At 44.3% G+C, this 12,577-nt stretch overlaps 1 protein-coding gene across 2 annotated transcripts in view; it reads left to right on the top strand.

The window, feature by feature from the left end:
- The first annotated feature begins 4,022 nt into the window (after positions 1-4,022).
- The window catches only part of ELOVL4 (ELOVL fatty acid elongase 4), a 36,875-nt gene continuing 28,320 nt past the window's right edge, over positions 4,023-12,577 (top strand). Inside the window, exon 1 of one of the 2 annotated variants that reach the window (XM_051778063.1) lies at positions 4,023-4,496. In XM_051778063.1, coding sequence (XP_051634023.1) covers positions 4,397-4,496 — 100 coding nt within the window. In that variant the 5' untranslated portion in view covers positions 4,023-4,396. The other variant, XM_051778061.1, reaches the window with a different exon arrangement.

The following is a 12,577-nucleotide window of genomic DNA, read 5'->3' as shown; positions in this document are numbered from 1 at the left end:
TTTAATTCCGATATTTCAGACAGAGCCACAGCAAAAATGGCTGATTTTCAAAACATGAAGTTGACACAGACGAGAAATCCAATTCAGTGCTGATGCTGACAGATGCAAGTGAGGTGGAAGCTAGTGGGAACTTACATCAAAGGTAAGTTTTGGCCAAAGCCTGCACTGAGAATTAACAGCTCTGGATACTTTCTGATGCATCATTCCAATATATTTGGTTTGGAAAAAAAGTATTTTGATGTAGCTAAGTGTACAAAACGGCAGATGGAATCTAGCAGACAGGTTAGAAGACAAATAGTAGGATCTTTTTTAGCTCCTACGGAAGACTCCCTGTGCAAAAGCTGTGTAATCCGTGTGTGCCTGAGTTACCCCACCTCAAATTATGGAGTTAACAATATGTTACGTAATAAACAAAAAAAATTAATTAATGCTGAAAGACACTTCGTTGGTTTTAATGTTATTATTTTTAAAAATTATGGTTGTATTAAAAAAGTGTCTTTTAAACTTGTATAGTATAAAGCTGCCTTAAATCAGCCTCTGTATTGAAGCAGATAGCAGTTGTGCTATTGCATATGAATACACTTGAGCCTGTACTTGTTGATTCAAAGATCAGATAAGCTTTTTTTGGCTCAGCTAGCAGTCTTTATAAGGCATATCAGCTCGAAAGCTTTAATGCAAGGAGCATATCAACTGGACAGGCTGTGCAAGAAAATCCCATGCACTGCAAATGAAGGTGCTATTTTATTTCATAGTTTTCCTTCTTGAGACATTGATGGAAACAAATGAAAAAATATGATAGTTCAACAGTTAATCAAAACACATTTCTAAAGTTAAGGTATTTTGAACATTTAAATTTGGTTGTGCTTAACACATATAATACTTTATATGCCTTCCTTACTGGTAAGTGAATAGGTTGTCCCTTACCACATGGTGTAACATTTAGATCTGTCAAATGCTTTGATTCAAGCACCGTTATGCTTTCCCACCAGAAACGTTGCTGATTGTGGTGATTCTCTTTGTAGCAAGGCAGAGTTCTTTTACGGCTGTTTTTGTCTTTTGGTGAGCTGTCTGGAGGGATCACTGGTGGCAACATACAAAGTTCTGCCTGCTTTCTTCCTACTACTCTTCATAAATATTACCAAACACACCTGTCTTACATTTTTCCCCTTACAGCAATTTCACTGCTAACCTGAAGCGAAACCTGAGTGGGAATACTTTCAACTAGTGCAGAAGCATCTGCTGATTCATCAAACATTATGATAGAGTATGATTCACTGAAATTAATGAATATGTGTGTTTTTATAAGCATTACTGAAGGCGCTGGTCATCCGGAATTTGAAAAATTTCTATCACTATTCATTTGTTTCATGAAGAAGCAGAATATGGCTTGAAACAATTCTGAAATGAGATATAATTGGGTTTTTTTTACCAAAAGATCTGGAAGAAATACAAACAGTTTGTATGTGGAATGGGAACTGTGAGGAGACCTTCCTTGAGGCAGGTTGTCCCACAACTTCCTGTTACCTTCTGCACCCTTCCTGAAGCACACAGACTTACCTGCTGCCAGCACAAACACCCTGGAGAGCTGGCCAAAGGGACAGAGCGCAGTTGGGAATACATGTGTGCATTCCTCTGGGGTCAGCTGCCACAGGTCTGCCTTTTCCTAGAAGAAATTTGCCCATCTGAGATGTCCAGGTTTTAGAAACATGTAGATTACCAGGTAGAAGATGACAACACTAATTAACATATTGAAAAATCATCTTTTTCTGACTACCATGCTCCATTCTTGGAGAATGCTTTGATACTATGCCTTTGGATGCCTTTCTCCTTCTGGTCTCTTTAAGTAGAAGACATGGTCTCAGCATTTTTAGATCCACCACATCTTGCTGGGTGCACAAATGTAGGAAAGTAGCTGGAATGTGTTTGGAAGCCCCCAGACACAGACCTAATCTTAAAAGCATGTCCATATACTTGCAGGTTGAAAGTTAAACTAATGAAAATAGTTTGTCATAGATTTCAGCACATTTTTTACAGGCAATCTCAAAGCACAAAGGAAGTTACTCTGGTTAGATTGTTCATCTTCTCCCCATTGTCCAACCTCTCCAGCTCAGTTGCGACTCTTCTCAAGGCTTATTTGCTCTGTAAAATTATCTATGTACAATCATACAGCCAGTATAAAGGATTTAGTTGCAATCAAGGAAAGTTATTTAATCTGAAATAGATGAAACAGTAAATTGGATTGTATAAACATTTTATACACAATAATTATTGGTGTCAATTGTGCAAAAAAGTCTTCCACAGAATAAATAAGTAAACATTTTAATACAGAAGTTAGCATATCTAGGCTATTAACTATAAACAGGAATATATATTAATATTGATAATATGTCTTGTTCCTTTTTTGTTCTTTGGTAGGTAGACTGGATCTTCACTCCTTGTGTTGGTGGCACTCTCTTTAGACCGCATCTTGCCCAACAAAGGCAGTGAAGTGCAATCCTTTGTCATGTTGATTCATTCAGTAGCCCATTCCGTTTCAAGCAAATGGCCATACACCAATTTGAGGATTATGACTCAGTCTTCTGGTTTCCCTGTGTTTCAGACAATACTAACCACAATTAAGATTCTAAATGTCCAACAATACACTGCAGTGGTTTCTCCTAAAGGAGGCACGGGAACCACAGCTAACACTACACTGTCTGCCCGCAACTTGGGAAGCAGGATGCCCTACCCAGTGACAGATCCGTTTCAGAACTCTCACCAGACCTTCTGCCATGATCAGTGCCATCAAAATAAAGCGTAATTCAAGTCAGCGTAATTCATGAAGAGTTTTAAATGACGCTTCTCACGTGAGAGAACTAGTAGTTGTCCATACATCCCTGTGAGATAGCCTTGCTTTGCTCCAACTTTCAGGCGGCATTGGGATAAGCTGGACTTCCCTCTCCATCCAGGGGTTGACATAGCTCCTCTTCTTTTCCCGGTGGAGGTGATTCCTGCTCCCAAACACCTGGTTTTGGTGCAGCAGCTCTGTGGAGTACCTAGTGATGGCCAGTGTGCCTCTCCTGTCCATAGGGCTGGGATCGCAGCAGCCAGGGCAGTCCAGGAGCTAAGCAGATGGTGACTCACCCAGGAGGAGGAGTGTGAGCTGTGCTCAACAAGACCAAGTGACAAGTGACAAAGGTGCTGGTGCACTGGAGAAGGGAGAGGTAAATACCATCTGATCTGCTATCTGCTGTGAGGAAAGCTCACAACTCGGGTGGAGCAGGTCCCCTCCTGCCCCTCAGTGGGCAAACCGATCCCGGGGGTGTCATGCAGCCATCCACACTATGCAGAGTGTGGAGAGGGAGGGTGAGAGACAAGCTGGCAGGAGGAGATAAGAAGCAAAGGGTGTGAGCAGCAGCTGGTGCCCTCACACCAGGAAGGGGGTTCGTTGGGGCTGAAACGCAGGGTGCCGAATGGATGCTCCTTCTGCTGTAGCACCCAGGAACGCTCTGGGCAGGGAAAACCTCTCTGCACCATGGAGCGAACATACAGGTCTTGGTGTAGCAGATGAGGGGAGAGCGTGGATGGCGCCTGGAGGAGGCTGGTCAGGGAAGTGCCACCAGCCGGTGGGGCAGGGAGGTAGCGAGGTCCCGTTGCCGTTGCTGGTGTTATCCGTGCTGGGAGGAGAAGGGACTCTAGCGGAGGCTCCTTGCAGAAGCAGAAGAGCCGATACTTCGGTGCGCACGAATGGATGTAACGCGAGCGTGGCGAGCGCCGGTGCCTCGGCATGTCCGTCAGGAGCGAGTGAGGGGGGGAAGAGAGAAGGAAAATCCAAACTGCTACAAAGCGAACAGGAAGAAAGGCAGTAAGAACTGTCTGAATTTTTTTTTTTTTTTTTTCCCCGTCTGGTGAAAAAATAACCAAACCAAATCCTATTTGAAAATAAAAAGCCCAGTTAAGTCAAGAAGCTCCCCTTCGCCGCCCCGCACGCTCGGTGAGGGAGGAGCGGGGTCCCCGCGCCGCCCGCACCTGCTCGCGCCGAGGCGCCTGCGCGGCCGGGCCGTGCGGGGCCGTGCGGCCGCGCACCCCGCGGGCGCCGCCGGCGGGCAGCGGGACGGCGGCCACGTGACGCCGCCGCTCGGCTCCCTGCGCTCGGCTCCGCACCGCGCCGGGCGCTGCGCACCGAGCTGCGGAGCCGCCGCCGCCCCCCGCCTCCGCGCCCTCCGCCCTGCCCGCGGGGCACGGGAGCCGGTGACGGGAGCGAGGCGGAGTCTGGAGGGAAGATACCGAGAGATAGAGATTTAAATCACATCCCCGGCTGTAGAAGGGGCAGCAGCAGCAGCAGCCCCGGCGCAGAGGTACGGACGCACGCGCCGAGACAGGTCTGCCGGCTCCGCCGCTGCTGCTGCTGCTCATCATGGGTGCCGCCGCCGCCGAGCCCCCCAGCGCCATGGGCCTCGTGTCCAGCGTGGTGAACGACACCCTCGAGTTCTACCGCTGGACCTGGAGCATCCGAGGTAACGCGCCAGGGCGGCCCCGGCCCCGCCATCGCCGTGCCCGGCGCCCCCCGCCCGCTGCCACTGATGCGCAGCGGCTCAAAATGGCTCCGTCTCCGGGGAGACGCGGAGGGCGCTCCGGCTCCCCGGGACCCCCCGCACCCGCCTCTCCTCCTCGCCCTCCTGGGTGAGCTTGGGTGCTTCGTTTGTTTATCCGCCGTAATCCCCGGTAAGGGCCCGGGGTGCGCGGGGCATCGCGTCGTGGCAAGGTGAGGGTGTCCCTCGGGCACCCGTGGGCTGGACGGAGCGAAATCCGCTTCCCAGAGCCGTGGCTCCTCTGGTTCCCTCTCGCCGCGGTATGCCTTGGGGGGGTCATACGGGAATCTGATGTCGGAGGTAAGCGAGGCCCTCCGGTACTTCGTGCCGGAGCTCAGACGGCCTCCGGGTTCTGCGGCAGGTGCCGTGCCGGCAGAAGCCCCGTGCCGGCATCGCGTGGAGTTAAGCAAACGAAATGAGGAAACGATTATTACCGTCAATGCTGAAGCTTTTTGTTTTATATTAAGTGTGTTTGGTTCAGTTTTGCCGTTTTTCATTTTTAATATGCTCCATTTCTGTAATTGCACTCCACGACTGCAATGTGGAAGATGCTGAAGGAAGAGAGAATGTCTTGGAATATGGAGAAATGTGAAAAAGCAGCTTTCAGTGTTGGAACAGTAAACGAGGTGGTAATTTGCTGCAATGACTAGTAGCTCTGGAGGTGTTATTGGTCAGCGTGAATGGCTCTGTCTCGTTGGTCAAATGAAAGGAGTTGCAGCTTTCATAGCTCATATTGTGAGTAGGCATGGGCAGTTGACAGAAGGATCACTTCTCTGGATGTTTTCCTCATTTTTTTAGTTGTCCACACAGTGATGAGGTCTAGGCTATTTTGATTTAAACCTAAAAACACATAGAGCGAAACCAGAGTGAATGCAACTATGGACGTGTTTTATGGCAGTGTGATGAGTGGAAATGTGGGGCCTTCATTACAGACGGGGAGCTCACTGCATCAGCACTCTTTGCTTTTCCAACCCCCTCCTTTCTGCCATCTGTCAGATAATAAATTAATTTTATGTTATAGATGGAAGGAGCTCACTTTTTTCCACAATTTGCCTTCCCATAATGTAGGTGTTTTGCCATATTTTAAAAATTAAGCCTACACGCGTATTCTTCTTTTCTGTATTTAACAACTGCCAGAATACGAGAGCAAATAAAAATGCTTGCAGCAGCACTGCATTGTAATTTACCAGTGTTTGCTCTCTTTCTCTGCCTCTTGCAACATACCATTGTTTGTAGACTGCCAGGTAATGTGTGAAAGAGATGCTGTTCTAGCCAATCAGTAGCATTTTCAGATGGATATAAAAATAGATGTGAGTACAAAGTTGATATCCTTATGGATTACTTGATTTCTTTGGAAAAAATACTTCAACTTCTGATATGTTTCCTGAACTTCAAACATGTTAAGTCTGTACACAGACCATGTTCGTTGTAAGCAAAAATGATGAGAGAAAAACTAAAAAAAAAAGGAGGGGGATGGAAAAGCAAGTAAATGTAAAGAATGTAACAATAATGTAACTGACAGTGATACTACATATAGAGCAAACTTTCATTTCTTCTCCTCTTTGCAGAATGTTAAGTAGTAGTAGGGTGACTACATTTTGATGGCAACTAAAATATGCTTAAGTCTTATTAATTTTCTAGTGCAGAATTTTAAATTTTTGCTCTAAGTTCGGTAGTGTTGCTGTTAACACAGGATTCCATTGTAATGAAATAATCAGTCCTATTTTGTGTAGGAGGTGGAGCGTTTCTTGTTCAAATTCTGAATTTCAGCAGGTTCCTGCAAGGCTAGTTTTGGACAGAGCAGAAAAACATACTACAGTGCTTTATACCCAGTAGTACATAAACCAAGGTCCTGAAGGGATTACGGTCAGATATGGATAGGCAAAACATGTAATGTCTCACATTGTAGTCACAAGGTAGCTCTGGATAAGAAAATGTCATTCATGAGGCAATGCTGTGTAGCTTTTCAGTGAAATAATTTCTTAACACATTACGTTCCACTCAATTTGCTGCTTTTCTGCATGTGTCTTTGTTCAGACAAAAATAATTGTCTCCATTTGCCATGTCTGAGTGAATATATAGCATCCTTCCAGTACCTAAAGACAGGTGACAGGAGAGGTGGATAGGGAGCTTTTACAAGGCCATGTAGTGATAGGACAAGGGGTAATGGATTCAAACTGGAAGAGGGCAGGTTTAGATTAGATATTAGGAATTCTTTACTGTGAGGGTGATGAGGTGCTGGAACAGGTTGCCCAGAGAAGTTGTGGATGTATCATCCCTGGAAGTGTTCAAGACCGGTTGGATGGGGCTTTGAAAGTCTAATGGAAGGTGTCTCTGCCCGCTGTCAGGGTGGTTGGAACTAGCTGATATTTAAGGATCTTTCCAACCCAAACCATTTTATGATATGTTCAAATCATGAATTCAGCACTGTTATGTGAATTCATGCAATTCACCTTTGTGTCAAGAGCTATGACAGTGATATTGCTCAACAGAAAACTTAAATTATGGCATGCAAGACCATTGCCTAATGTTCAATATCATTAAATAAAAGACTATACCACGCAGCAAAGTTGCTCAACGAATGATGCTATGCAATAGCATTACACAATAAATCATACTGAAACACTACTACACAGCAAAATTACACAACAAAATGTGAAGAAATTTTATTCCCACTACGACTCCTACACTTATTCTCTCCAGTTCCCACTTCCATTTTTTATTGGACACCCATCTGTCTTTAGCCCTGTTCTTAGTATTCAGCAGGATTGTCCTGCCAGCAGGTGTTTTCTCCTGCTGCCTCAGACTCCTGTGATGAGACTTGTGTAGAACTGTGCCAGAATGTCCCACTGAGTTTTGTGCTGCTTTATTTTTGCACATTAAGGATTTGATCTTTTTCCTCCCCTGCTCTGTACTATTTAAAAGCAACTGACCTTTTCTGAGACTAAAAAGAACCCTGAAAGGGTTCTTTATGATGAACCTAACTGGATTTTGTTTGAATGATGTCACAGGTTTTTTTTCAGCATTAAGCATGCTGTCTAAAGCTGGTTTGTTTGTGGTTTTGGTTTTTTGGAGGTTTTTTTTAGATCTTGCATTTGGGAATAATATTAGTGTTCTGTGCCATTTTCCCCATATATATTATCAAGTACATTTTCAGCCTTACATTAATGTTTTTACTTGTTCATTTGTTGAAAAATTATTTTTTTTCTCTCCTTACTTGACTATGTCTAAAAATCTATTGTAGCTGTATATTCACCTAGGAGGCTGAAGGATATAATTTAGGAAGCCATAAACTTCAAGGAGAGATACAAAGGTCAAAAACATGGTCTTGGTAGTCATCAGAAGGAAAAAAAAAAAGGTGGTCGGAAGAATAGTTACTATCAGGAAGGATGATCTAGGAATTCCATGCCCTTATTTCTGTAAGGGCATGGGACTGGTTCCATGTAATAGCTAGGGCAGGGCTTCCTTCTTTCTCTCAGCTCGAGTAGCTGGTTGAGGTGAGATCTGCCAGGAAGGATTTAGGATATGATTAGATGACTGAGCAAGTGATTTTCAGGGAGGTTCCAGACTGTGTCCAGGGGAACTATTAAGATAATAACTCAGGACACAATCCAGGAAAGAAGAATGTGGAAATTTCAAAACTTGGGTGAAGAGACCACTGACAGTTGGGAAGGGGGAATAGGAGACTGTGGCTTGAAAAGGAGATTTGTGAAACGCTGTACAAAAAGATTTATTTAGAGGAACTAGTTAATTTGAATGTATTGAGCTAAAGAGCAGAAGGCTTTACTGACTTTGGGTGAGAATGATTGTTCTTGGAGCTCAGAGTTTAAGGAGGCAGGGCCATCCCGGGCCAGCTGGGACTACTTTGGAACAGCAACTATTTACAGCTGTTGCAGTTAATAAGATTACAGACTTTTTCCGTCAGTAGGAAAGGAGACAGGAGAAAGATGCAAACTTTCACTTTAGTGGTAGGGTAGTCTTCTATGTAGCATCTTGTTCAGGAACAATATCAGTTGTAGTTTTTATCAGTTGGGTCAGGAGCATAAGACAGCGAGGACGGAAAACATGTGAAATTTACAGCTGCTTGCCTGAAGAGTGAATCAGTGGAACAGCTTTCATGGGAATACAGATTGCCATAAAAACTTTTGCCAGGAAGATCTTTAAGAATGCCCAAGAAGTTCAGGTACATTTTCTTTTTCAGTCCAGGGAACAGAACTGGAACAAAACTTGTTTCTTCTTCCCTCATTCATTTCCCCATGGAGAAACCAACTATGGCCAAAGGATCCTGAATGTTTATGCTTGAGGAAGGCTCATTGGGGTGGTTAGCAGAACACTCTGAGTGAAAGTAGTCCCTTGTATTTGAGGATTTGTGCCAAAGCTGGAGGCAAGTAGAATCCCAGTGAAAGTTCCTCAGAAAGTGATGATGGGGGGAGAGAGAATGGTGAGATGAAGGTACAAGAAGCCTATTTCACAGAAACAAAGCAGAATGTATTCCTAAGCTTTTGGATGGATGGCTGAGCATTAGACTTGGTGATTTGGAATGGTGACTTGGTGATTTTTGATACTTGTCTTGCAGATACAATTTTCTTGGGAAAAATTTCTCAAGGGAACAGTTTTTTCCATCTGTGACTGTGACAGGGTAAAACACAAGGATTAGACAGGAACACACCAAAAACTGGAGAAGCCGTGTAAATGGGCTTGGCTGCCTTGTGGCATAAACACAAAGAAAAAAACCTGTGGCATAACCAGCCCTCAGAGAAATTGATTACAGAAGTAAAGAATGTTAAAGACTAGATCATATGAGTCTGCTTTCAACCAAACTGAGCAATAGGAGCATCCCAGTTTATTTGGTTTGTTTCACATTTAATTGCTTGTCAGTGGAGGGAGGTGATGAAAAAATTATTTATTAGTGACGAAAAAACAGCTGTTGGTATTGAAGACAATTTGCTGGGTGTTTGAGGGAAATACCACCCACATTTCATCACCAGGAGATTTTATCATATTACAGCACTTGAAAGACATAATCAGAACTAAACAGATACCAAGCATCTTTGGAAATGAAAACATCATTCAGAAAAGTACATTACTGAAATGGAAACGTCTGCTTAGAGATTTTGGATCACCAGGCTTCAGGAACTCGATTATGAGGGAGTAGCATGAAGCGAAGTTAACATTGTGGATGAGGAGCTGAGTTGTGAGTGGAAAACTTCTCTTTCCTAAAACGAAGGAGAAATTGTGGGGACCACCTGCTCAGCTTGAGCAAAGACACTAAACAGAAAAAAGCCTTCAAAGAGCACCAGCAGGAATGTGATACATAATTCCGTTTGAACACTCATCAACACAATCCAAAAGCAAAAGGAAACGTGTAGACAAAATCACAAGAACATAATTTTCGGAAATTCATTTTAAGGCTGTGTAGGTAGTGTGTCTTGAAATCTTTGAAGGAAATCAGATATTATAAATACTCCTAAAGGAGAATCCATGGAAAAAGATGGGAAAACAGCTTTATGCAGAATTTAACCAAACTGATTGCATGACCTTAGTACCTATTGCAGAAGGCCAAATAACTAGAAGCTTAAAATTGTGGCACACGGTAAATTGCTGTTGTGGAGTTCTCAGTAAATCATGTTTCTTAGCTGAGGCTGCATGCCATTAGTGAGGTGCAAATCGATATGTGGTCCTGGAGCCACATACTACAACCAGAGGTGAAAAATCCTTGAGCAGTTGAAACAGCTGTGGCATGAAGCAAATTCCACTAGTTGCGTAAATTGATCAAGAATAGTGTCAGAACTCTTGCTTGTAAGGTAGCTTCTCTAGTTGGAGTAACTTGACTAGAAGTTGATTGTAGTAGTCACTGTATTTATTCTGTGCTCAGTGTGATGAGACATGTAGCAGGGCTATGGTTATAGCTATGGCAGACCAAAAGAGGTTGTATTCAAGGCAGCTGTGCTGTACTGTCCTGTGCAACCAGGGAAGATTGTCAAAGGCTGCATAAAGACAATTAGTAGAGGAAGGTGTAGGAAGCATAGGATGTAGTTCCTTTTAAGGTCTTGTAGATCAGGAGCCATGAGGAATGGGTGAGGCAAAACTCCACTTTTTCCTTTGCCAGTCCAGACAGGTTTTTGGAGTTACTTGATTCACATGGATTAAGAGAGCACTTAGATAAAAGGTGAATGAATGAAAAGGCTCTAAGTGTATATGGAGACAACTTTGAGAGGAAGAATTGGCTAGGATGCAAGATGAAGGGAAGAGAAAAGGCTGTTGTGTGTACTGAAGAGTTTTTTGAGGTAAGGCAAGTGGGGTTGAATGAATGCCTGAATGGCCTGAAAAACTGGAGCTACATGAGAGTTTATTTATCTAAAAAGAATTGGCCATTAAAAGAATGAGACCTTTGGCTTTTAAAGATTGTTGGTATGACTGGAGTGTGCCTGGAGAAGTTGGCACATTGTGATTTAAAGGACATATCTGATCCATGAGGTAGGACTTCTCTGACTAGTAAATATATGACAGGGCTTTGCTTTCTCAAGCTGTATTTGGAAACTAAATTTTAGCTACCATTGTATTTCATAAGGAACTCTTTGAGTGGGACTGTCTGACTGAGATTTTTTTTTAGGAGGATGTCGATGCTGAGTATATAGTTACCAGGTCTCATTTAGGTGACAAGTGGGTACAAGCATACTCAATGTTGTCAAGACTCAAGTGCTTCTGAGCATCTGAACTTCAAGGTCTTGTGGCAAATGAAGGCAGCTCTGAAATTCAGGCTTGCAGAGATCTAAGTGTCAGCTCTGTTGGGATTTTGAGTACTACACCCTAGATTGTAGACTAAGCAATAAGTAGCTGGAAGGCAAACCTGGATGATTTGAGTGTGGCATGGTTTGTATTAACACCCTCTGTGTGTGCTTGGATCTCAAGATAAGCATGAGCTAGTTTATCTTTCTCTCATGAAAGGTGAGGGGGAATAAGCTACCTCAGTTTGGCTTGCAGTTTTGCCATCAAGTTGATTAGAGGCATGGAGCGCCTCTCCTATGAGGAAAGGCTAAGTGAATTGGGATTGTTCAGCCTGGAAAAGAGAAGGCTTTGGGGTGACCTAATTGTGTCCTTCCAGTATCTGAAAGGAGACTACAAGAAAGATGGAGAGAAACTTTTTACAAGAGCATGTAGTGACAGGATAAGGGGGAATGGCTTCAAACTGAAAGAGAATAGGTTTAGATTAGATGTTAGGAAAAAATTCTTTACTGTGAGTGTGGTGAGGCACTGGAACAGATTGTCCAGAGAAGCTGTGAATGCCCCATCCTTGGGAGTGTTCAAGGCCAGGTTGAGTGGGGCTCTGAGCAGCCTAGTCTAGTGTAAGATGGCCCCGTCCATGGCAGGGGGGTTAGAACTAGATGATCTTTAAGGTCCCTTCCAACTCAGTCTGTTCCGTGATTCTGTAACGTATTTAAGAAGAGAAAAAAAAATGGCGCGGAAGTAATTACAGCCAGAGAAGAAAGGAGTGAGAATATGTGAGACAAACCACTCTGCAGACACTGAGGTCAGTGAAGGAGGGGGAGGAGGTACTTCAGGTGCCAGAGCAGAGCTTCCCCTGCAGCCCATGGGAAAAACCATCATGAGGCAGTCTGTGCTCCTGCAGCCCATGGAGGTCCACAGGGCAGCAGAGATCCACCTGCAGCCTGTGGAGGAGTCTCATGCCAGAGCAAGTGGATGCCTTAAGAAGGCTGTGGCCCTGTGGGAAGCCCATGCTGGACAGGTTACTGGCAGGACTTGCAGTTGCAGACCCTTAGAGAGCAGCCTGCTCCTGAAGGACTGCACCCTTTGGAAGGGACCCACACTGGATCAGTTTGTGAAGACCTGCAATCTGTGGGAAGGACTCAGGCTGGAGAAGTTTGTGAAGAACTGTTTCCTGTAGGAGCGACCCCATGCTGGAGCAGGGGAAGGACTCCTCCTTCTGAGGAGGAAGCAGCATTAGAAACAACATTTGATGAACTGACTGTAACCCCCATTCCCTG

Source organism: Manacus candei, unplaced genomic scaffold (assembly GCF_025592945.1).
Source record: "Manacus candei isolate 608988 ecotype Guabito, Panama unplaced genomic scaffold, ASM2559294v1 h1tg000011l, whole genome shotgun sequence".
Lineage (NCBI taxonomy): Eukaryota > Metazoa > Chordata > Aves > Passeriformes > Pipridae > Manacus > Manacus candei.
Note: the sequence above shows the minus strand (reverse complement) of the source record. Positions and strands in the feature narration are given on the sequence as shown.